This window comes from Moschus berezovskii, chromosome X (assembly GCF_049115385.1).
Source record: "Moschus berezovskii isolate FMDL1 chromosome X, NW_MosBer_1.0, whole genome shotgun sequence".
Taxonomy (NCBI): Eukaryota; Metazoa; Chordata; class Mammalia; order Artiodactyla; family Moschidae; genus Moschus; species Moschus berezovskii.
Window position 1 is genome coordinate 30,119,870 of NC_142488.1, and position 27,621 is coordinate 30,147,490.

Consider the following 27,621-nt stretch of genomic DNA (forward strand, 5'->3'; position numbering starts at 1 on the left):
GAAAAGATTGCTTGAGAGGCCAAAGATCTCTAAGATTGTCAAGGAAGTTGTTTGCTATTCTCTGCCCCACCTGCCTCCATTTCTTCACTCAAGTCTACTTTCTCTGCTATCTATTGGTTGACGTGTTTGTTTTGACTCTTTGTCTGAGCCTTTAACAACTTCACAGTTAAAGTGGAAATCATTGGGTTGCTTGTCAGATTTCAAATATTACAAAGATATTGCGGGGGGGAATAAAACAATGTATATTTCAGGCACATTTCCAGTCCTAAACAATGTAAAGTATGGCTAAAGATGGCACTGAGCCACTAAGGCTGTCTTTCAGTTCTGTAATGTAGAGAAATAATAGCCTTATGACAACTTGGATAATACCTTTACGTTTCTAAAGTATTGTTGCAGATATCAAAGAAATTTCACTCCACAGTGGTTCTCCCTTTTTGGTGAGCTATGTAAAAACAGCCTTGGCTCTGTGGAAAGAAAACCTAGGTCCAGGTGTCAGTCCTAAAGTTTTTTGAGGTTTCTAAAATAGGAAAAGGAGTGCATCAAGGCTGTATATTGTCACCTTGCTTATTTAACTTATATGCAGAGTACATCATGAGGAACGCTGGGCTGGAAGAAGCACAGGCTGGAATCAAGATTGCTGGGAGAAATATCAATAATCTCAGATATGCAGATGACACTACCCTTATGGCAGAAAGTGAAGAGGAACTCAAAAGCCTTTTGATGAAAGTAAAAGAGGAGAGTGAAAAGGTTGCTTGAAGCTCAACATTCAGAAAACAAAGATCATGGCATCTGGTCCCATCACTTCATGGGAAATAGATGGAAAAACAGTGGAAACAGTGTCAGACTTTGTTTTTTGGGGCTCCAAAATCACTGCAGATGCTGATTGCAGCCATGAAATTAAAAGACACTTACTCCTTGGAAGGAAAGTTATGATCAACCTTGATAATATATTAAAAAGCAGAGACATTACTTTGCCAACAAAGGTCTGTCTAGTCAAGGCTATGGTTTTTCCCATGGTCATGTATGGATGTGAGAGTTGGACTGTGAAGAAAGCTGATCGCCGAAGAATTGATGCTTTTGAACTGTGGTGTTGGAGAAGACTCTTGAGAGTCCCTTGGACTGCAAGGAGATCCAACCAGTCCATCCTAAGGGAGATCGATCCTGGGTGTTCATTGGAAGGACTGATGCTGAAGCTGAAACTGCAATACTCTGGCCACCTCATGTGACGAGTTGACTCACTGGAAAAGACTCTGATGCTGGGAGGGATTGGGGGCAGGAGGAGAAGGGGACGACAGAGAATGAGATGGCTGGATGGCATCACCGACTCTGTGGACATGAGTTTGAGTGAACTCCGGGAGTTGGTGATGGACAGGGAGGCCTGGCGTGCTGTGATTCATGGGGTCGCGGAGAGTCGGACACGACTGAGCGACTGAACTGAACTGAACTGAACTGAACTTTTGAAAATCATTCAACTCCAGTAAAACATAAACTGTAAAGAGGTATGTACATGTAAGGCATTAGTATTAGGTATTATAATGGCTATAATATGAAAAAATCCATTATTCAAAATTTACTTTATATCACATTTCAAAATAATTATTGATTCTATAGGTAATGTGCATGTACTGATTATGTTCTCTTCATTATTTCTTTTACAAGAAGAAATAATGTTTAATCTACTGATCACATGGAAAGGACAAGAGTTTAGATCAGCCATGCACATATTTATGTACTCTTAGGATGATAGGATTAAAAAATCAATAAGACAAAAGACTTTGAATTTTAATGAACAAGTTGGAACCTTCCTTTTATTTTGTCAATGTGTCTCCCATCTGGGTAGAAGCCCAATCACTTTCAGTTGACACACAGAGTTTATATTGGGGTGTCTGTCCCTTTCCTCAAAGAACTTAAAGCAGAACCACCATATGACCTAACAATCCTGCTTCTAGATATACATTCAAAAGGAATGAAAATAGGATATCAAAGAGCTTTCTCTGCTCCCCCATGCTCACTGCAGTACTATACACAATAGTCAAGCTATGGATGCAACCTACATGTCAATCAATGGATGAATGGATAAAGAAAATATTGTATTAATGGAATATTATTTAGCCTTAGAAAAGGGAAAATTCCTTCCATTTGCAGCAAGATGGATGAATGTGGGGGCTATTGTGTGAGGAGAAACAAGCTAGTTAAACAAAGACAAATACTTAATGGTTCTACTTATATGAGGTATCTACAATAGTCAAACTCATAGAAGCAGAAAATGGATTGGTGGTTGCCAGGAGTTGGGGTGAAGGAGAAATGAGGAGTTACTATTCAAAGATATAATGATTCAGTCAGGCAAGAGGAATGAGTTCTGGAGATCTGCTGTATAACACTGTACCTATGGTTAACAATGCCTTATTGTGCATTTAAAAAAAAAACTCAAAGAGGGTAAATCTCAAGTTCTGTCTTATCACAACAAAAAAATAAGTGCAGTACTTATTATACCTTTTACTGGATCTTATTGTTTAATGTATTAAAAAGGAAGCTTATATAGTAACACAACATAACTCATATATAGTAAAATTATAATGATAAAACTTATTTTTCCATTGATATTTAATTGGTGCCCTTTGTAATCCTATATACTTATATTCTGAGGAGTTCATGGGTTTCACCACACTGCTAAAGGGATGCACAACATACACAGTAAAGAACCCCTATCTACTGATGATTCCTTAACACTGACCTGGCACACAAGCAGGGGCTCCATAAATTTTGGATGAACTACACTGATAGTAAGATGACTCAAGTTCCTTGCAGCTGCATAATGTCATAAATTTATGGAGATTCTTCCAAAGTAGAAATTTAATTTCAACTATTGCTAAAGAAACTTCCTGACATTTATATATTAACCAGGTAATCCCTATTTTACACAACTGATTTATGAGTTCTGACTTTTGAATCCAAATATATTGAACATATATCCATAAGTTTCTAATTCTCTATATTCTGACATATACTTAAAATCCTATCTACTTGTAAATTTTTTCCTTATATTTTTTCGTGTGGATCATAATAAGCCAGTTTTAAGTAAAAAGCATTACTTTTAAATTCATGCTCTCATATTGCTTCCTGCGTAATTTTTATATTTAAATCCTCAGCCTTATTCCTGCAATTTATTTAGCTAAACCATGTAATATTTTTCTCTTATACCCAAAGGTACCCTTCCTCAAAGAATTCTGTAATGATATGGAGTGATAAAAATTATACAGACATAAATTTCAGAGGCACCAAATCAACTGCTTTCCATTTATCATCATGGTAGTTAAAAAAAAAAAAAACTAGAATCAACATGATTTACCTTTTAAAGGGGTAGACATATCTGTTCCTATTGACAAATATGCTTTTTTTAGTGACTGTAATCATGATAATCTTTTTATGTGGTTACTGGAAGTACCCAATTATCAGTTTCTACACTAAAAAGGCAGTATTGAAAGTGTCAAGATTTTTCATAATACCATGTCCTGAAAGTGTGGGACTGTGTTGCTGATATGTTTTCTTTAACACTTGAGGAATTGTGAACATTTGGGATATATTAATTGGTGATCTTTAAGCTTTACCAGTAGAATTGCGAATGGGTGATAAATATACAGCACATTCCAACTGAAAATCCATAGGAAGAAAAGACTTGGTGAAGAAACATTTAAAAAATTAACAATAGCTATTTTTAGTTTAAGAAAAAATTATACAAAACTTGAAAATTAAGCCATGGGACAGTTGTATATGTTCAAGTATCATAGTAGGGTGTTATCTAAATGTCCCCCACGCCCTCAAAAGGGCTTCTACATTTTCAGAGAAATGCAAATCTGTTTGCCTTACTGCTTACTATTAATTTGAGTCCAGACATTTTACTACTCAGTCAAGTGAAATTGAAGTCAGTCATGTCTGACTCTTTGCGACCCCCATGGACTGTAGCCTGCCAGACTCCTCTGTCCATGGAATTTTCTAGGCAAGAGTACTGGAGTGGGTTGCCATTTCCTTCTCCAGGGGATCTTCCCAACACAGGGATCGAACCCAGGTCTTCCACACTGCAGGCAGAAGCTTTACCTTCTGAGCCACCAGGGAAGTCCTACTACTCAGTAAGGTTAAACTCTAATTTGTAGAAAACTGATATGATGTAAATTACCTTTTTATCCAGTAGAGAATATAACCCTAGATGCTGTAGGATATTAACGTGTTTTGAATCAAACTTACCAACCTAATTTCAGAATTTTTTAAAATCACTGATATAGAAGGATTTACTTCCTGTATCTTCTTTCATAGCTGATTTGTCTTGCTACTGGCTCCCTCATCAATGTGTTAAATAAAATCCAACATGTACTGATCGTGAATTACATGAAAATTATGTTTCTTAACAAAAATTTCACTTTGACACTAGGTGGAGGATTATGGATTTCCTTTATACTTTATTATTGAAAATGTCCTCAACTGACCTATAACATATTAATAATCTGAAAATACAAATGTCTATTTAAAAAATACATAGTGTATGAAAATCTACTTAGCTTCATGATGCCATATGCATGCAAGATTTTGAATACCATACAAAGGAATCTGTTTAAACTGAAGATGAAACAACTTAGGAGCTGATAGTGGGTTTTTGTTTTCTTACCCATCAGAAACAAAGTGATGCAGAAAACAAAAAATAAATAAAGTTCAGAAATATGAAAAGGGCTTGGGTATTGACATGTGCTTATTGTGAATGTGATGAGAGAGGTACGCCAGGACAGAGAGTTAGGTTCATTACACTCCTTTCTCATACTATAAATGAAAGAATAACAAATACTGGCTAAAATTCAATAACTTTCATGGCCAAGATACATACTATAATTTGGACATTGATTCCCTTTGATAACCTTTCTCCTCAGGCACTGTGAAGACAGATAATAATTAGTAGTTCAGCTAGGAGTTGGACCAGAAATTTCAGCTTCTCTTGTAAGAGACACTCCACGTTCACTAAAGCTCTGACAGTTGCAAATACTCGCTGTGGCCAACCCTGCTTATTTTCCCCTTTGGAATGAGTCTGTTTTAACTGAGCCCTCTGGGGTGGTGAGCCACTAGCAGAAGTGAGGACCATGCAGGACGAGGGCTCAGTTGCAAGCTACTAAATAATGCTGCCTCCCCAAATTTTATTCCTGTGTGAACTTTCAGTAAGAGGGAGGGTGCCCAGCAGTGGCACATCAGAGGTATCTGCAGTTCCTATCTCAAAAACATGCCCCTTCCACCTATTCCACAAATTATACAGTAACCCTTGATCTTGAACTGCTTCTCCTTTCTTTTTAAGTATAAAATCCTGGATGAAACTTAAGACTGTTTACACTTCTATGTCTTCCTATGTCAGAATACTGACAGTGAATTCTGTAGTGTGAAAGTTGGAGTGAAAGAAAGGAAAGAAAAAGGCTGGGAAGTAGGTGATGTTGGAAAGGAGGGCAGACCCTAATCATTTCTTTGTTTCATCTCCACTTTCTTTTCCTGTTAGTCTGCATAATGAGCATCAATTATTTATTCCCCTTCAAAATGTTCCAAAGTTTCCTGATTATTAAGGGGGAAAAAAAAAAACACTTGGTCTTAATAAATAGGACTTCATTCTAAACTAAGTAAATCAGACTCTGCATTGACTGTGCTGTGTCCCTCAGTCATGTCCGACTCTTTGCAATCGCATGGACTGTAGCCCGCCAGGCTCCTCTGTCCATGGGGTTCTCCAGGCAAGAATACTGGAGTGAGTTGCCATGCCTTCCTCCAGGGGATCTTTCCAATCTAGGGATCGAACCCAGGTCTCTGGCATTGCAGGTAGATTCTTTACCGTCTGAGCCATCAGGGAAGCCCTAAGGCAAACCACATAGGAAATTTCAAATTTTCAAAGAGTCACATCAAAAAAAATCACTTTTAATACTGCTTTTGGTTTACTTTAATATGACAAAGTAGTATCATTTTCACCTGCAATGAGATAGTTTACTTCCTCTTATGTTACTTTTAAGTCTTCAAAACTCAGCATGTGTTTTACACTCATAATTCATCTCAGGATTAGCTGCATTTCAGTATTTCATATGATTAGTGGCTACTGAATCGGACATGGCAGCACCAGAGAGAGGCCTAATACTGTGATTCTTATGATCAGGAAACTTTGGAAAATACGTCTCTATTTGGAGGAGACCCAAGAACTCATTCAATGAATATACTTTTCTCACTAACAAAGCTTGGATTAGCTCAGTACTGATGTGATGCTGTTAGAACTTACAAAATACTCAAGAACTTTAGCATGCAAACAAATGCAACACTTTAAAGTGAGGCAGAACATAGGAATTTGGAAAAATATTGCTCATGGTAAAATAATTATTCCATTACTGTACAAATGGACCATTAATGACTACATCACTGCCTCAGTTTGGGGTTTCCTTTCTTAAAATTTATTTTGAATTGGAGCATTGGGGTTTCCTCTTAGTGAATGAAACTATTTCTGTGTGAACTATAGAACACCCTGACCCAGGAAGTATGGCTGGATTTCTTCCTAGAACGTTCCTTAACTTTCTACAATTTAGATTTAAATAAAAAGAATAATTCTTACTTCATTTAGTTATTTGAGAAATAAATGAAAAAAAATGAATGAAGTGGCGATCATGCAAACAAAGACAAAGATTGTGTAGGGAAGATGCTAAGAGTAACTTCCAACTTCTGTTACAGCTCTAATTTTTTAACTTAGGGGATGACCCTTCATCTCTCACACCCTTCATTCTTCCCTTCTCTCTTTTCATCTTCTTCATGTGTGACCCTGTCTCCTACCCCTTGGCAATTTGCCTATGGCTTTTTCTGATTGTCAGGTGATAGCCAACAAGATACAAGGAAAGTCATTCCTTTCTCTTATTCATCAACAGTTCTGTGCAATGAGAGGTTTGGGCTTCCAAGTTTCCATCAGCCAAAAGGTAGAAATCACTTAGAAGTGCTAAATGATTATTGCAGTGTTGACAGTTATAGCTAATGAGGGACCATATTTCTCAAAGAGGAATATTTATTTTGAAAGAAGAAATTAAAGATGGGAATATTACTACACAGACCTTCCTTTATTTTTCCTTTGAGAACTCTACGAGAGTGTATACTTGTTTGTTTCGGTACCAGATCCCTGTTTCTCAGAATAGTACTGAGTGCATAGTAGGTCCTCTACAAATATTTGTTTAGTTATATATTGAGAGAGTTGCTTGGTGGAATCTAACTGGCAAAGAGCCCACACTGATACCCATTCTGTAGTATTGCCTCTTTTGGAAGCAAGGGCTTAATATCTGATATGAGGAAAGGTGACACTGATACACAAAATAACCAATTTCCTCTCTATTTTTTAAAAGTAATTTGATCTTTTAATGTGAGATTCTTGACTCCCTTATGACCACAATGAGTCCATCTTAATCACATGTGCCGCTTTATTTTCAAGCAAAAAACACACACACAGCACCTTCAGATGGATATTTAAGTAGAAATGAACCATTTAAAATATGTTTACATGTGGAATGTCTAGAAAGAAAATAAGCATAACAGGACCACAAAATCTGTCATGTATGTTCCTCTAATAACAAGTTGAGGATGCACTTTTTCAAGTATGCTAAACTACTTCAAAGTGAAATCTGTATGCAGGTCAAAAAGCAACAGTTAGAACTAGACATGGAACAATGGGCTGGTTCCAAATTGGGAAAGGAGTACATCAAGGCTGTATATTGTCACCCTGCTTATTTAACTTATATGCAGAGTACATCATGTGAAATGTTGGGCTGGATGAAGTACAAGCTGGATTCAAGATTGCCAGGAGAAATATCAATAACCTCAAATACACAGATGACACCACCCTTAAGGCAGAAGAAAGTGAAGAGGAACTGAATAGCCTCTTGATGAAAGTGAAAGAGGAGAGTGAAAAAGCTGGCTTAAAACTCAACATTCATAAAACTAAGATCATGGCATCTGGTCCCATCACTTCATGGCAAGTAGATGGGGAAACAATGGAAACAGTTACAGACTTTATTTTCCTGGACTCCAAAATCATTGCAGGTGGTGACTGAAGCCATGAAATTAAAGAAGCTTGTTTCTTGGAGGAAAAGTTATGGCCAATCTAGACAGCATATTAAAAATCAGAGGCATTGCATTGCCAACAAAGGACCGTCTAGTCAAAGCTATGGTTTTTCCAGTAGTCATGTATGTATATGAGAGTTGGACAATAAAGAAAGCTGACTGCTAAAGAATTGATGCTTTTGAACTGTGGTGTTGGAGAAGACTCTTGAGAGTCCCTCAGACAGCAAGGAGATCCAACCATTCCATCCTAAAGGAAATCAGTCCTGAATATTCATTGGAAGGACTGATGCTGAAGCTGAAACTCCAATACTCTGGCTACCTGATGCGAAGAACTGACTCATTGGAAAAGACTCTGATTTTGGGAAAGATTGAAGGCAGTAGGAGAAGAGGACAACAGAGGGTGAGATGGTTGGATGGTATCACTGACTCGATGGACATGAGTTTGAGCTAGCTGCAGGAGTTGGTGATGGACAGAGAAGCCTGACATGTTGCAGTCCATGGGGTTGCAAAGAGTCGCACATGACTGAATGACTAAACTGAAGCTACAGCTTGCCTTACAAAGTTCTCACCAAAATTATAGTGTAAAAATCTAGGCAGTACACAAGAAACCATAAGTATCCTGAACAAAGTTTATCTTCAAAACTTCCACTTTTGTCCAGACACTCTTCTACTAAAATACATTCAGTAACTGTTATTTATAGGCTAAAACACAGACTTGGGCATGGATCTTACAATGTCCTTCACAAAGCGTTCCAAATTTGCCTGTCCAGTCTGAGCAAACACCATCCATCTGGGAACCTGTGTTCCTTAAGCTATTGCCACTTAAAGTCATTTCCATTCTCCTAACAGAAAACAAAGAGGAACTAAAGATCCTCTTGATCAGGGTGAAAGAGAAGAGTGAAGAAGCTGGCTTAAAATTCAACATTCATAAAACAAAGATCATGCATCCAGTCCCATCACTTCATGGCAAATAGATGGGGAAACCACAGAAATAGTGACAGATTTTCTTTTCTTGGGCTCCAAAATCACTGCAGATGGTGACTGCAGCCACAAAATTAAAAGCTGCTTGCTCCTTGGAAGAAAAGCCATGACAAACCTAGACAGTATATTAAAAAAAAAAAAAGAGAGAGAGAGAGAGACATCATTTTGCTGACAAAGGTCCGTCTAATCAAAGCTATGGTTTTTCCTGTAGTCATGTATGGATGTGAGAGTTGGATCAGAAAGAAGGCTGAGTGTCAAAGAATTGATGCTTTCCAATTGTGATATTGGAGAAAACTCTTGAAAGTCCCTTGGACAAGGTTTTTCTTAGAGAACACCAGCTGTCACTACACACAGACCTGTCTTCTTGGCTGCTTACCAAATTCTGGCCTCCTACCAAAATCCTGCCTTTATTTCAAATCATGGGTGCCTTTGTATCTACTGTTCCCTCAATAATCGACATAGTCATACGGAAAAGTGAAAGTGAAAGTCACTCAGTTGTGTCTGACTCTTTACGACCTCATGGACTATACAGTCCATGGAATTCTCCACGCCAGAATACTGGAGTGGGTAGCCTTTTCCTTCTCCAGGGGATCTTCCCAACCCAGGAATCAAACCGGGGTCTCCTGCATTGCAGGCAGATTCTTTACCAGCTGAGCTACCTGGTAGCTCACGAAGGATCTCCCAAATCTATATCTCAGTAGGAGATTAATATGACAAGGTAATTGAAAGGGTTTCATAAATTGGAAAGTGCCTTATTATGTTATGACTAATGTTAGCGTCATCATTAACAAGTCTAACATCATCTCTAATAATAAAAATAACTTCTAATACTCTGATTTTGATGAACCATGGGTCAAATGATAACCCATAGCAATAAAGAGGTTATGCGTCACCCATATTGATAATGACATAAGATGAGTTTAATTAGGGTTATACTTATCACTAAATACCATTTTTATGGATGAAAGAAGTTTCATTTTTATTACTTAATATCCTTAAGGCCTCTTAGGAGGGCCTGGCCCTATAGTGAGTGGTGGATATTATTCTCTTTATTAGTTTCCACAATACTTATTAGACAGAGCTATGATTTAATTTGTTCTTAACATTTCAAACTTCTGGCTGACGGTCAGTAAGCCACATAATATTCAGACTCCAAGGCCTTCAGTTATTTGCTTGTGATTTGGAATAAAATATTTAATTGTTCTAAGTCATAAAAAGTTGTAAGTATAATGTGACTACTTCCTGTCTTTTATTGAGAATCACATCAAATAATATTTCTAATAACCTTTAAATATAAAGGAACTAAAAGCAACTTTAAACACTACTGCAATTAAATAAATATTACTATAAATATTAATTAAATAAGTATTGTGTTACATCTTTCTGGACCTGTTTTTGTAAACGTGGTTATATACCATCTTCCCTAGTTAACCATTTCTAAACTGGCTTCTTAATTTTTTAAAATTAATATTTTTCCCTTATACTCATATTATTACAATTATTATTTTGACAATCAGAAATAACACACACACACACATGATTGTAACAAAAAATCAGTGAAATAATATTTTGCTCTGTGTGATGAACCCTGAAATTTTCTATTTTGCTTCATTAAACACAAACGCTGGTGGTGATATAAAAATTGATATCATGACTCACAATTTGGAAAATACTAGCACACTAGATTTAAAAAACAAAATACACGAGAAAAAATAAACCAAAAATATAACCGGCAGAAAAGGAAATCAGTCCTAACCTTTCACATTTCTTTCCATGCATCTTTAATCTGTCCAAGAGCTCCTTATCGGGTCCCAATTAAACCACAATTTCTCATAACACCTCCACTTTTAAAAGTTTTTCCCTTTTTCTGGATGTAGGCTTCTCCCCTTACTTACTCATACTTAACTCCTTGGAAGGAAAGTTGTGACCAACCTAGATAGCATATTAAAAAGCAGAGACATTACTTTGTCAACAAAGGTCCGTCTAGTCAAGGCTATGGTTTTTCCAGTAGTCATGTATGGATATGAGAATTGAACTATAAAGAAAGCTGAGCACCGAAGAATTGATGGTTTTGAACTGTGGTATTGGAGAAGACTCTTGAGTCCTTTGGACTGCAAGGAGGTCCAACCAGTCTATCCTAAAGGAGGTCAGTCCTGAGTATTCATTGGAAGGACTGATGTTGAAGCTGAAACTCCAGGACTTTGGCCACCTGATGCAAAGAACTGACTCATTTGAAAAGACCCTGTTGCTGGGAAAGATTGGGGGCAGGAGGAGAAGGGGACAACAGAGGATGAGATGGTTGGATGGCATCACCAACTCAATGGAGATGAGTTTGAGTAGACTCCAGGAGTTGGTGATGGACAGGGAAGCCTGGTGTGCTGTGGTCCATGGGGTCACGAAGAGTCAGGCACAACTGAGTGACTGAACTGAACTGAACGGAGGCTTCTCTCAGTTCTTTCGTAAACTGAGGCTTTCCTCAGTTCTTCTTTCCTTTGAAGCACTTCCAAATATTCCAGTCAATTAGTCAATCCTTTTCTTGTGTTTTCCCAACACCTGTTATTGTACATATCTCTATTAGACCTCTCAGATGTTATTTTAGTTGCTTAAATATCCCTCTACTGAATGTTTCAATTGTTTAAATGTCCATCAACTTTAGTGAACCTTGTCTTCTCTGTGTGTAGACTGGAATTTTGTTAATTTTTATGTCCTATGCACCTAGCACAGGGTCTGACATAAAGTAGCTCCAAAGTAAAAGTTTGCTGAATCCATGTATTGATTTTAAAGGTTAATTGAAATAGAAGGTTTTTCTAGTGGTAAATGTTCAAACATAGTGGTGCTATACATTTTTTTCCAAAATAAGGGTAATTTCATGGACAGATCCATCCCTCAGGTAGGACAACTAATTGATTAGACTCCCAGCCTTTTGCATGGGAGTGGTTGGCATCATGGACTCCTCTTATTTGAACATCATTACAATTCTATTTCAAAATTTCTGTTCTTCATGATATCCCAAGGAGACTATGAAGGATTTAAAGAGTTCTGTATCCTTAGATGACAGTATCTTGGGTGGTTATGTACTGGTTGAATTGCCTTGAATACTCTTTTAGGGACAGTCCTGATTTTAAGATAAAAATTGCAAATTCCTATAAACTACGGATTGGTAGTGTTGGCTTATTACAGCATGTGGATCTTAAACAAAGGTTTACAAGCCTCTGTTAAGCCATGCTGTGTAGCTTATTATTTTTTAAACAATTGTGTTGTTTTAAAGTTAAGGTTGTTTCAGCAATCCATTGTTAATATTTAAAAATACATATATTGCCCTTTTGTAAGCACATACAAGTGTCATATATTATTTAAAAACAAATAGAAATTCAAGAGTAAAAAGTTTGAAAATGTATTATTTAAAAATAGCAGTAAAAGGGATTTTCAAAATAAATCCATGTTAACTAGGATTTACAATATAATATAAGCCTGTACTATTAGTTGTAATGCCAGGATTTGGATAACTATGCTGGAACATTAAATTTATTCCTTTTCACAGCCTGCAGACATTTTAATGTCTGAGTAGCAATAAGAACAAATTACCTAAAAACTTTTAATAGTGTATAATAAATTAAGACTGAATGGTAATGCAAAAGTGGGTACAACAGGATGAAATTATGAATCTCATATAATGATCCAACAACACTTAAAGTGTGAAAACGACATTGGTATTCTGGAATATACGACCACAGTTGATCCTAATTGTTTTTCTCTTGTCAAATAGAAATTGCACATCAATCTCAAAGTATTGCAAACCGTTCATTACATGCAAATGGTTATGCGGTGCAGGCTCTCCAACAGGACTCAAACGTATTTACAAAAGGAACCAGTCTAGAAGAGTTTCTCTGATGACACTAGGTCTCCATTAGAGTTCTTTACTTATAAACAATAGAAACTGTGTCTGCCAGGAAGGAAATCCACAATCAGGAAATGGAGTTCACAGGATGGAAGGGAAAATCAAAGAATCAAACTTGGGACAATCAGGACTCTAGGGGGTGCCCACAGCAAGGGTTGCTTGTTGGTGTTGATCAGGCATTCTCTTTAGAATGGACGAAGTCCAAACTTATCTCTTATCTCAAGTTTAAAAGTCTCAAGAAAGAATATGTTTGGCCAAGCTTGGGTCCGATGCTTAGGACCATAGAGGTGATGGGAGAAATGCTCTGGTAGAACAACCTCAAGAACTCTCTTGGACAAAATACTTGATTTACTGTTCCATGAAGACTGCTTGGGTTCTCAAGAGGACCTGGCAGTACTATCAGTAAGGAGAATAGTTTCTATATTCTCTTCAAAATGTCTAAGTCCACCGCACACTACTTACATGGCTTTAAAATCTCTTTTTATTTTTAATCTTACCCCTTCTCCTAATGCATGGAGTTGGAAGTTGACTCTAATAACAAGTCTATTTTGACTTACGTTTTGTTACCATGACTTTTAGTGTATTTGATAATCATGGTTGAAGTCTATTTTACTGTTATCTCAAGCAACAAAGAACAGTTAAAGAGAGGGTAGGAAGGACCCTTGTGGAGAAGGCAATGGCAAGCCACTCCAGTACTCTTGCCTAGAAAATCCCATGGACGGAGGAGCCTGGTAGGCTGCAGTCCATGGGGTCGCTACGAGTCAGACATGACTGAGCGACTTCACTTTCCCTTTTCACTTTCACACATTGGAGAAGGAAATGGCAACCCACTCCAGTGTTCTTGCCTGGAGAATCCCAGGGACGGGGGAGCCTGATGGGCTGCCGTCTATGGGGTCGCACAGAGTCAGACACGACTGAAGTGACAGCACCAGCGGCAGCAGCAGCAGGAAGGACCCTTGTACTTTTATTGCAACTTTTTCTTACTCTATTACTCTATATGCTAAAGCAAGAGTTAATAAACTTTCTCTGTAAAAAGCTACATAGTTCATATTTTGGCCTTTGTGAGCCAGGCAGTCTCCATGGTAACCACTTATCTTTGCCTTTGTAGCCAGAAAGCAGTTATAGATAGTAAATAAGTGTGGTTGGGTTCCAATAAAACTATTTGCAAAAATAGGCAGCTAGCAGGATTTGGCCCTATAAGATACCTTTTCTGGAGAATTTAATATTCAGTGTCAATAATATTTAGTGTACTATGTATTATATCAAACTCATTTAATTGTCAGACATCTGAAGGATGTCATAGGTGAGATATTTACTCTAATAATGATCAATTCAGTGTTCCACATGGAGTTCTAGAGCCTATGGTAGCAATATTAGTTTGTTTCAGGTTGAATTATTCCTCAAAATGATTCCAATTAAGTAAACAAGGAGGGCACTACAACTTCGAGCACTCTAAAGCTATAAAGTAAAATCATTTATTGACAAATAGAAAGTAATTGTGAGCCAATAAAGTCTCGAGGGGAAATATGCCACCATGTGGTCTGCTATGCACTCATATTAGACTTTACTATCTTTCACTCACTCATGTCCCTGAATCTTTCCTCCTTACTAGTTTTGATCAGAATAGTCTAATACAAGTTTACTCCCAGTAAAGTGCTGTCAACTCTAGCTTCACAAAAGAACAAGAATTTAAAAACTTGTTAACTATGATGTTTGCAAACAATCCCGATCTCTGGCTTGTACCTATAATTTGGTTCTACAGTAAGAAGATTCACCATTCTTATGACTAGATACTTGCTATTCAGCTTGATGAATAGTTCATCCTGAACCAACTCATCTGTGAACAGGCCTCTTGTACTATAATTTGTCAATTTTATCATCGTTCAAAATTTACAACTCATGTCAGAACATTTTCTCACTCTCGTTGTATGACTTGTTCAGAGTGAGCTCTCTCTTTATGCTGCCTTTCACCATATTTCTCTTTTCTGTTTCCTAAAATCTTCTCCCAGTTGAGTTTGGGAATCCCAGCAGTGTTATGGAGGAGTGACAAGTCTGACTCTTTGTGACCCCATGGACCATTGCCCACCAGGCTCCTCTGTCAATGGGATTTCCCAGGCAATAATATTGGAGTGGGTTGCCATTCCTTTCTCGAGGGGTTCATTTCAACCCAGGGATCAAATATGCCTCTATGTCTCCTGCACTGACTGGCGGATTCTTTACCACTTGCACTACTTAGGTAAGAAATACTTAACTGCTGTAGAAAAACACTCATTTTGCTACACTGGCTCCAGTGTTAACACGTTGTCATGCATTTCTACCTTGACCTTCATATGCTGATGCTGAAGCTGAAACTCCAATACTTTGGCCACCTGATGCGAAGAATTGACTCCTTGGAAAAGACCCTGATGCTAAGAAAGGTTGAAGGCAGGAGGAGAAGGACGAGAACAGAGGACGAGATGGTTGGATGGCATCACTGACTCAATAGACATGAGTTTGAGTAAGCTCCAAGAGTTGGTGATAGACAGGGAAGCCTGGGGTGCTGCAGTCCATGGGGTCACAAAGAGTGGGACACAACTAAGCGAATGAACTGAACTTCATGTGCTGAACACATGAGGCTGTGAGCTTACTAAGGGAAAGGGGACACTTTGCCAAGTTTGTATCCGTAGTCACAAGCCAAGTGCCTCCCTTGCACACAGTAGGCTGACCCCAAACGCTTGTTGAATGAATTTTGATATTTATGATATACTCAAAGGATCAGAGAATAGAAGCCATCATATTGTTAAACTTTCAGCAAATATGAGAGTTTCAACTATTCTGTACAAAGAAGAGAGGGCGGCTCCATGAAAGGATGATTTTCTTGCAGAGAAGATGGGGTAAAAATGGCAGAAAGGACAAGTTTGGGGATAGTTTGCTTAAGGGAATAATATGATGAAAATATAATTCATTTATCCAATTATTCATTATAGTGAACATGTTACATGTATGAAAAGATTGTTCTAGGTACTGAGGGTATATTGGGGACCATGAAACACAAGGTCCATGCAAGATTTACATTCTGGTAGGAACTACAGAAAATAAACGTGAATATATTTAAATTTCAGCAATTGACAGTGTTATGATGAAACTGAAGCAGGATAATTCGGAGAGAAATTAAGCCTCTGTGTGTGTGTGTGTGTGTGTGTGTGTGTGTGTGTGGCCTTTTTAAAACAGGAGAATTTACAAAAAGCATATCTGAGAAGATAACATGAGAACACAGACATATGTAAGGAAAGAGAAGTGTACAAAAGTCCTGACAGGGAGGGAATTAGGACACAGGGGATAAAGACTGGGGATAGGGTAGAACCTCCAGCAAAAAGAAAACCAAATTTAACGGAAGGAACTAGCGTTAGAAGGAATAGGAAGAAGGTATGCGAGGAGAGACAGCAATGAGATCAGAGTGGCTGGAACATCCTCTTTGCAAAGTATTGTACTTCATAAAAATTACCTATATTAGTATTAATCTTATTTTTTATTAAATAATTTCTGCTTCACAATGCTTCCATGTTGATGTGAGCAGGGTTCCCCCCCCCACTAATTTGGCGTTTGCAATTGGTATGCTTCACTTGATGTATTTTTTGTAGATTCTTACTCTCCTGATAATTTCTTACTCTAAGAACGGGGATCCCTTGGGGATGATGTGTTTTCATGCATTTTAAGTGGCTCTTTACTGCTATGGCTATTACAGTAACTTATAGTTTCAGTTCTTATTTCTTTTTCATAATGTATAGCAATTTTTCATCTTAAACATACCATGCTGCACAAGAGAACTTGAAGAACAAGCCATTGAGATTATCCAATTATTTTAATATACTTATTTTACAAAAGACATTCGACAGGCAACAACTTAGAGCCCCTCTCTGACTTTCCGTCCTTTGTTAAACTCCCTATAAATCTGCTACTACTTCTGAAAAGATGCATAGGAGCCAAGAAGTTACAGAGGAGTTTCTAAGCAGCAATAAAAGGCAAACAATATTTCCATAAGAATGAAGTGCCCAACTGTTTAACTGTATTAAGAGATTGAATTCTCATGCCTCTACCAGCTAATAACATTGGAAAGCTTACTTTAAGATGCATTCCCATACTTACACATCACTGTAACCCTAAAGCAAGGGACTAGAGACAAATTATCTTTGCAGCAAATTTTCATGTTGATTCCCTTATGTTAGCGTACATCCTCCAGTTACAGAAACCAGGGGAGCTTTGAGACCACCAAACACAATTTTATGAAATTTTATTACTGCTGGGGAAATATAAAGGGCCAGCAATTATATGAATTATTTTTAACACTGGGGTCCCAATGAAGGGCAACAGATGGTAGAAATTTTTACTCAAATGATTTTTTTTCATCAAAGTCTCTATCAGCATTTGAGTCCCAGCAGTGTGACTGTTAAGAAGCCCTCAAACTCACCAGCCAGCTGGTAAAATCAGCACTATAAAAACCGACTCTACAGAAAACATACTTGTATTCAATTTGGTCTTTTACACCATATTCCTTTTTTCTAGATAGCCTTTGATTTACTCCATATTTCAAAGTCAGTTATCTCCAGTAGAGTCCTTTGGGGGAGTACATTACCAATTAGGTATTAAAGTATATCCAAATAAAAATACAAAAATTCAGTATAGCAGATAGTGTCAGTGACCTATGCACATTTATTCAACACTCTTTGTTTCTGGGCAAGCCAATGGTGTCTGCCACTTGAGGGCTTTCTAGGCTGTAAGCTCAGAAAGTGAGGTGAGGATAATTACAAAGTCTAGGTATCTCCTTGAAGAGGAAGACAGCTTTTTTTTTTTTTTTTATGAACTCACTTGTCTCAAACGTTGGGGCAGGAGTTATCCAACTCCAATGTATTCTTGGAATCTAAACCTGTAAGAACTGGGTCCTTTACAAAGTGCTTTGGAATTTTCCTCCATCACAAATAGCCAATGTAAGGCAGAGCTGAAGAGCAGCTAAAATTGTCTATGATTCTCTTTTAGATGCTTCTTTCTTTGCCTTCCCTTTGCCAACACCAAGAAGCTAGTGCCTTTTCCCTTGATTTATTTCCTCATCTGAGAGATCACAGTAATGTTACCACTATATAATTTATATGTAATTTTTCATTCTCCATGCAAATTTCTAATTTGAGAAAAGAAAAAGTGCATTTTGCTTAACTAGACAATGAATTTAAACTATTATTTTGAGATTTGATGGTGAACATAAACATTATGATATGACATACTTAATCCACGTTGTTTAAGTATCTACAATCACAATGAATTAAAGTGCATCATTATGTTACAAAGCTGTTTTTAACTGTATTTATTTACAGCAATACACAAAAATATATTGTACTTCTATCATACAATATATACTATGAAGGAATGAAATACAGTAGTAATGTTGAAAGATATACTAGAAGACTAACTTTAAGAAGATATTTTGCCTAAAAGCAGCAGATAACAAATGCCACAAAAATCAGTTCAGTTCAGTCGCTCAGTCGTGTCCGACTCTCCGCGACCCCATGAATCACAGCACGCCAGGCCTCCCTGTCCATCACCAACTCCCGGAGTACACTCAAACTCATGTCCACAGAGTCGGTGATGCCATCCAGCCATCTCATTCTCTGTCGTCCCCTTCTCCTCCCGCCCCCAACCTTTCCCAGCATCAGAGTCTTTTCCAGTGAGTCAACTCGTCGCATGAGGTGGCCAAAGTATTGGAGTTTCAGCTTTAGCATCAGTCCCTCCAATGAACATCCAGGATTGATCTCATTTAGAATGGACTGGTTGGATCTCCTTGCAGTATAAGGGACTCTCAAGAGTCTTCTCCAACACCACAGTTCAAAAGCATCGATTCTTCGGCGATCAGCTTTCTTCACAGTCCAACTCTCACATCCATACATGACCACGGGAAAAACCATTGCCTTGACTAGACGGACCTTGGTCGGCAAAGTAATGTCTCTGCTTTTTAAGCCACAAAAATACATTGCTGCTTTATTCCCTATGCTTACCATTCACTAATTTAAAGCCAAAAAAGTTTTATCTAGATAATCCTACTTCTGTTTACTTCCTGAAGTTAATTTCAAATGGAATTTAAGATTTCAAGGTCTCCCGCTTGCTCATGGTAATGTTTTTATAAAGGACTGTTAATTTTCAATACGGTTCACTAAGTAGCACTATTTAATCAAATCAACAGGTTTCATTTCCATTAATAGAAAGGTATCCTACTTTTTAAAATACTCAATCTAATTTTGATTTTTATTAGTTCTACTGTCAACTTCTAGAATTTTCAACTCCATTAAAATAACAACCCATGCTTTAAAACTCATTTCTTTCTACTCTAGAAGAACATGTAGAGCTAAATGTTAGCATGTTATGATTTCTACTTTTCTGTTTTCACTCAATGTACTTGTTGGCTCATCAATTCACTCATCACTAGATGAGTTGACATTATTTTTGTAACTTTCCTTCATGGTGCTTAGCTTTCCCTTTGAAAACTCTCATTAACATTTACTCTTGATAGTTCTAAAAGGAAGTAAACATGCCAGCTTTCTGACAAAGATTTGTTTGGTTGAAGTGGAATTTTCCTCACTTTTTAATCCAAGAGTTATACTTTGAGAAAATGTAATAAGACATAAAAGTAAGCATTATTGAAAATACCTGGTTATTCAATCTGTATTTCAGATGTCTGGGGATAGCAATTCAGTAAATGCACTTCTGTTCTCATAGATACAGTTTAATTACTTAGGAAGTGTGATTAGTTAATGTGTAATGAGTAATTATTTTGTGGAGAATGAAATTTTAAGTACTTTATGCACATCTCATTTTTATTATTATTTAAAACAAAACAGATGTAGAGACTTAAGACACTTGATAGGATTCTGTAGCTATTAAAGGAGCTGGAATTTGAACCCACACTGTTTGAATATGGCTTCCAACTTCTTAGCCAATCCTCAGAACTTCTACTATAAGCTAATGTAGCATGTCACTATTTTGTGGATGATAAAATTCTGTATATGCACTCAATCACTGCTTGTTGAATGAATATTTAAGACATACACAAATAACTAAGTGAGCTTATTACAGACCAATTTTAGTGGCATATCACATGATTGATATGTTCTCATATAAAAATGTGATATTTTTAAAAGATTTCCCATGCTGCATGATATTTTTAGAATATCCTGAAAAATATTAATTAATACACTTAATTTTACCATTCAGTTGTGATGGGGAAAAAATAGCTGAGTTGCATGGAGCCAGGCAATCTTTTCTTTACACTATTGGTAGCAACTTTATTTTGAATAATAATGCCAAATGTCAGTAGGATTTATCTTTTTTAGGTTAGAAATAAAATACAGCTTAATAAAAGTATATACAGACAAGCTCATAACGTGCGATGATTTATTATTTTATTTCCTATCTAGACATGATATATGGGCTTCCCTGGTGGCTCAGACGCTAAAGAATCCACTTACAATGGAGGAGACCTGGGTTCGATCCCTGGGATAGGAATATCCCCTGGAGGAGGGCATAGCAACCCGCTTCTGGCAACCCACTCCAGTATTCTTGCCTGAAGAATTCCCATCGACAAAGGAGCCTGGCAGGCTGCAGTCCATGGGGGCACAAAGAGTCGGACACAATTGAGCGACTAAGCTTAGCACAGACACATTTGCTGAAACTCATACAGATGAGGTTTTAAACATCAGTGTACCCTTGTAAATATTTGTTTGGTACATGGCCTACTTGGTTGATATTCCTCAAAGTAACCATTACAAGTTCAGGACAACAAATCTATCTGCTGCCAATCTGTAGCATCTGCATATTGTTTCCTAAAATAATTCCTCATCAAAAATTTAGATCCTCTTATTCATTGTTGGGCTTCCCTGGTGGCTCAGTGATAAAGAATCCGCCTGCCAATGCAGGAGATGCAGGTTCAATCCCTGGGTCAGGAAGACACCATGGAGTAGGAAGTGTCAACCCACTCCAGCATTCTTCCCTGGAGAATCCCATGAACAGAGGAGCCAGGTGGGTTACAGTGCATGGGGTGACAAAAGAGTAGGACATGACTGAGTGACTAAACAACAACCAGAATAATTCATTGTTAGTTAATCAATAATGATAATGACCAAGAGAGCTGAAACTACCAGATTCCATTTGTATTATTAATGGAGATGCCTGACAGTGTCTTTCTGGACCCTTTTCTGAGACGTAACAGACTAGAAAGATAACCTCAGGTTTCTTATATGCACGTCTGTCTATGCAGGTATATACAAGTGTATATGCATGATTTTGGACCATCTCAATCACAGGGGAGAGGGAAAGGACACTAACTGTTTAGAAGATTTGTGTTGTCATTCACAGTTCCTAGCTAGAACAACTTTTTCCAAGAATAAAAGAAGTTCCTTTTATACTTTATGTATGTGCTGTGTGCTGTGCTTAGTCGCTCAGTCGTGTCCAACTCTTTTTGACCACATGGACTATAGCCTTCCAGGCTCCTCTGTCCACGGGGATTCTCCAGGCAAGAATACTGGAATGGGTTGCTATGCCCTTCCCCAGGGGATCTTCCCAACCCAGGGATCGAACCAAGCACTCCCATTGCAGGTAGATTCTTTACTGTCTGAGTCACCAATGAATGAGTAAAAAAAAAAAACAAACAACAACAAAAAAAAAACAGACTAAGTAAAATAGTTTTTAAAAAAATATCCAAAGGAAACAAAGTTCTGATGAAATGTTCACTTACATCTAAATCCCAGTGTCAAGAAGTAGAGACTTTTAGTTATTCTCAAGGCAATTAAAATCATTATATATTGAATAGCTTTAAGATTGTATAGAGGGCTTCCCCGGTGGCTCAGCAGTGAAGAATCCGCCAGCGATGCAGGAGACCCAGGTTGTGTCCCTGGGTCAGAAAGACCCCTTGGAGGAGGGCACGGCAACCCACAAAGTATTCTTGCCTGGAGAATTACATGAACAGAGGAGCCTGCAGGGCTACAGTCCATAGGGTCACAAAGAGTTGGACACGACTGAAGCGACCGAGCATGCACGCATGCAAGACTGTATAGAAGCAAACATAATAAAATATCAAATGACATTAAAATTGTTTTGGACTTCTGCCTCTGGCCTAGACTAGATTTAATTTCTTGGCTAAAAATTCTAAAAAATGAACAAAATGTATGAAACAGTGCTTTTTAAAAGACACTGGACACTGGGTAATTAAAATAAGTCATCTCTGAGAAATTAGAAACAAATGAGAGCAAATGAGGTGAGCCCTACAGTTGCCCCAGCTTACTCTCTGAATAGAGTTCCAAACGATGACAAAGGTCAAGGGCAGAAAACCAGGGGGTCTTCTTTAGATGAGGAAATGGAGCTGGGTAGCGAAGTAAACCAAAGTGGCTAGAGTCACAGGGCAGAGCATCAGAGAGGGCACAGATATACAGAGAATAAACATTGGAGATCTGCACAGAGCACCCTTCCAGTTTCCAGTTAAATCCTAACCAGTTCCCATATGACAAGTGAAAATGAAAGTGAAAGTCACTTAGTTGTGTCCAACTCTTTGGGACCCCATGGACTATATAGTCCATGGAATTCTCTAGGCCAGAATACTGGAGTGGGTAGACTTTCCCTTCTCCAGGGGATCTTTCCAACCCAGGGATCAAATCCAGGTCTCCTGCATTGCAGTCAGAGTCTTTACCAGCTGAGCCACAAGGGAAGCATAAGAATACTGGAGAAGGTAGCCGATCCCTTCTCCAGCAGATCTTCCCGACCTAGGAATCAAACCGGGGTCTCCTGCATTGCAGGTGGTTTCTTTACCAACTGAGCTACCAGGGAAGCCCTACAGCAAGAAACTACCAATGTCAAGTGAAAGAACTATACACAATAATTAGAGCAAACAATCACCAGAGCTTACATATGGCTGGGAGAGTACCTGTTCCTGCCAGACACAGTGGAAAACATCATACAAGACCATCAGAGCGAGTATTCAGATGGGTTTTCCTTTTGAATTTAGCCCTAGATTTTAGGTTGTTCAGCTCAAAACTCAAAGTATATGAGTAATACACTCCAAAGATCAAACTATTTCTAAGCAAACATAACTATGTTTCAGTAAAAAGGTCAGCAATATTTATCTGCACAAATATATCAAGCACTCAACAAGTTAAAATTCACATCTGGTATCCAATCAAAAATTACCAGTCATCCAAAGAAGCAGGAAAATAACACTCATAGAAAGGAGAAAAGATAATTGGAATAGACCCAAAATAGACAGAGATGATAGTACTGGTAGACAAAAAACATTATAACTGTTATTGTAACTGTATTCCATATTTTCCAGAAGGTAAAGATTGAATGTTGAGGTCTGTTAAGATATTAACACGGAAAATGTTAAAATTCTTAAATCACACTTCAGTAATGTATTGAATCATGCAAAACAACAATGTCTGAGGTTAAAATTATACACTAGATGAGATAAACCACAGACTAGATAAACTAAAAAAATAGATCAGTCCATTTGACAATAGGAATTATTTTAAATGAATTACAGAGAAAGTAAGACTGAAAATAAAAAGAACAGAACATCAGTGAGTGGCATAATATATGCTATCAGAGTCCCTGAAAAGGGCAAGGAGCAGAAAAATACTATTTTTAAGTAATACCTTTAAAATTTCTAAATTTGATTAAAACTATGAACACACAGATCCAAGAAGCTTAACAGACCACAAGAATAAGAAACATGAAGAAAAATATACCAAGGAATATCATAAACCAATTGCTCAACTCCCAAGAACACTCCCTAATAAACCTTCTGTATCCATTGCTGAGTGAGATGACAAGCTGAAATATATACCAATATCCATATCAAAACAACCACTCTTTGTGGAGTAAAAGGCGGGTATATATTTACCTACAATACACCTCTACATTGCTTCATTTTTTTAATGAGTATATATTATTTTTATAACAAAACAGATTAATATGTATAACTACCTTGCAACGGACATCTTTCAAAATGGCAAGAGGTTTATAAATATCCCCAAGAATACCTTATATTTCTTTAAGTCAGAGACCTGGTGATGCTACATTGGCTCAAAATTCACTTTAGTGCTATTAAAAATATATTTTCTATATGATGTCAGATTAGAAATCGATGAATTTCCTCTATCTGCAATGGTAATGCTGATGAGTATAAAGATTTGATTGATATACACATAATTACACAAAATTATACAATATTAATTTCTACATTTACATAGCTTACACATATATAGGGGTGTATAAATGGTTACTTTCTTAATATCAGAAGGCATCTTTTCTATGCAAAAAATATTTGAAAATGGAGAATTGTTAAGTCGAAATGATATTACTTTTATGAAACCAGCATTTTGAAATGCCTGGACTATTTAATGTATTACCCTTTTCTTTGATTTCATCTGTCTTAATCAATATTTTCTGGCATTCAAAAACTGGCCACAGTTCAAATCTCCTTGACTGAAAATTGCTACCTGAACAATTTGAACTAAAAAATATTGCAAAAGTACTTAAGATTTGGTGTAGTGAACCCAGTATTTCTTATACTTAAGCCATATACTTTATAACCTAAATTATAACCTCCACAATCCACTTTATCTGCATAATCAAAAGACACAGTCAGTTGAAATTAAACTGTACAATGGTTATAATCCATATGTTGCATTTCCATTAACAAAACCCATAAAACAGTCAATAAGTACTGCCAATTAACTCTGTATTGTTTTGGCCTCTGGCCTATCTCAGAAGGCATTTTGTCAATAGAATATATAGAAATATTGCTACATCACCACAGACCGTCTTTAGGGAAACAGAACTATAATTTTATAATGATGGATATTTCTAGTGACTACATTATTGCTAAGTATACCACCAGTTCTCCTCCTGGACAAAATCCAACATCAGGCAAAAACACACACTGCCCTAAAGCCACAGGACACCCTGCTGCAAGATGCTTCTCTGTATCCAAGATTCAATTACGCTTTGCAGTTCATCAGATAAATCGGTTATGTCTAGACTCTCATCCTGACACAAAACGTTCCAAAATGATCATCATGACAAGTTCTAGCATGTGCGGTGCTGACAACAAAAGTCAGGAATTATAAATTTCCATCATCCTTCACAACCTGAACTTAAAGAAGTTAAGCAGTTGTGATGTTGTGGTGGAGATCAAAACAGTCTGAAAAAAAGAGATTTCAAAAACTTACCTTAAGATACCATTTATATTTGGCATGTTCCCAGTTCTCAGGAATTTGTGTCTTTTTGAGAAAGTGTTCAGCTTCTGTTAGCCATTGATTAAATATCTTCACATCATAATGAAACCGCCGCCATTTTTCAACAGATCTGTCAAATTGCCTAGAAATAAAAAATAGGGATCAAGAAAAATAAATGGATTATATGGACATAGAATATATGTTATAACATTAATAAAAATATTATTTTGATAGTTTCTCACATTTGTATATGTCAGTTTCAGTTAACATAAATAACTAACACTGAATATAGGACGAATTAAAATATTTGATAAAAGGTTGCCATTTCCCTTTAAAATGAATATACTTTGTGAATGAGAAGAAAATAGAGACAATTATTATGGAATATTAGTGTTTTCTTCCCTATGAGAATACTTAATTTTTAATAAAACTTCAGAAATTTAAAAGTACATTAATATCTAATAAATTATTTTGAAGCTAGATACTAAACTTCAAAAGATTTTTTGGATCAAAAATTAACTCATAAAGTCTGACAGTTTCAGTCATATCTTGAGCTAAAAGTGTCTGCTCATTAAGATCTTCAAGCATTCAGGATGACAGCTGTAACTTCTACATTGGCTTAGATGTAAGAAATCTACCAGTTAACTGGTATACTAATCATCCTTTCTCCTTCTAGTTCCACTGTATCCACTAGCATTTTAAACTGTGATGCTGAAGGAATTTTGTGAGAGATAATGTGGCAACATCTCACATGAAAAGAATATTGAGAAGGAAATATGTGGTCATTTCTGGTCACAGAAGAGACTGAGACGGAAATTATATGAGTCAAGGCTTTATGTTTACGCTAAGAGACTTGCACAAAAAATCACATAGGACATTATAAAATAAAAAATAGCAATAAAACACTGATTTTGGGTCCGCAATCTAGAACAATTACACCAGTATCTTTGGAGGTGGGATCCTGACATTGGTATTTTTAAAAAGCACCCAGGTGATTCTAATGTACTGACAAGTTGAAAAATACTATACAGTTCAAGTTTTAAAGTCTTATGGGGCTCATGATCTACTGGGTCTTCCAGGGCCTGTCCAAACAGCCATTTGCCAATATGAAACAAAAGCCATCCTGAAAATTTCTGCCTATTGAGTGACCTCACAGTACAGCTGTCTGTACAGTTCTCTGAGATCTATTCTTAAGATGCAACGGATTAGTTTTGAATATCTTGAGATCTTCTCAGATCTCTACCTCCCCTTAGGAAATTTAAGTAATTTTAGAATCCAAATAATGTCACAATTTCCTATTGTTTTACTAGGAAAGGAATGGAATTCACATTATAAACCAAGCACTGGGGTCTGTGGATTAACATATCCCATTTCATTAACTTCTGCAACACCCTCTGCAACATACCAATTATTATTCCCATTTTTCACTGGAGAACGGTGAGATGCTGAGTAAGTTACCAAAAGGTAAATAAATATTAAATGGCAGACCTGGAATTCTAACTCAGATCTCTCTGGTTCCAGTGGTGTCTTTTAGCACCTTATATTAAATTTTCTGGGATTTCCTTTTCTCGAGATGAATTTTCACCAAATTAAACAATTCAAAGTGATAGTTGTAAGGCTTTTTTTTTCTATTTTTCTTATTTTCTTCCAATATTTAATTATATATCTACATGTACTCTATCATGCATTCTATCGGGTATTACATTTAATGGTTAACTGTATTTTCACCTTAAAAATATCTAAAACAGTATTTTGGTAGCATAAAAAGGCAGCAAATAATAGCCAAAAGATATAGTCTCTATCACTAGCCTATAAATAATGGAGATGCTGACATAGAGAACAGACTTATGGACACTGGCAGGCGGGGAGAAAGGAAAGAGCAGGACAAATGGAGAACATATACACTACCATATGTAAAAGAGATAGCCAATGGGAATTTGCTGTATGACTCAGGGAACTTAAACCTGGGCTTTATAACAACTTAGATGGGTGGTAAAGGGTAGGAGGTGGGAGGGAAGTTCAAGAGGGAGGAGACATATGTACACCTATGGCTGAATCCTGTTGATGTATGACAGAAATTGATACAATATTGTAAAGCAATTATCCTTCTAGTAAAAATAAATTTATAAAATAACTATATCTTTAATAAATAATGGCATTTTATAGTTGATAAAATGTTTTATATCCATCAGCCACAAAATGATCTTGGAAATGTTTGCATGGTTAATAATAATTTTGTTTTCATATATTTTCAGTGCTAATACCCAAAACATGACTTAAGAATACATCTGAAATGTATTCCCTATAAAAAAAGAATTGTACATTGTATATGTCTTACAGGAACTTGAATCACTGGAGTCAGAGAGCTGTTAAATGAGAATCTAAAATAGAGTG

General features: G+C 36.9%; 1 protein-coding gene across 6 annotated transcripts in view; it reads right to left on the reverse strand.

The window, feature by feature from the left end:
- Positions 1–27,621, reverse strand: part of DMD (dystrophin) — a 2,246,075-nt gene that overhangs the window by 1,172,866 nt on the left and 1,045,588 nt on the right. For all 6 annotated transcript variants that reach the window (XM_055393453.2, XM_055393450.2, XM_055393451.2 and 3 more), the window contains one exon: positions 25,222–25,369. In XM_055393453.2, coding sequence (XP_055249428.2) covers positions 25,222–25,369 — 148 coding nt within the window. The remainder of the gene's footprint in view (positions 1–25,221; positions 25,370–27,621) is intronic.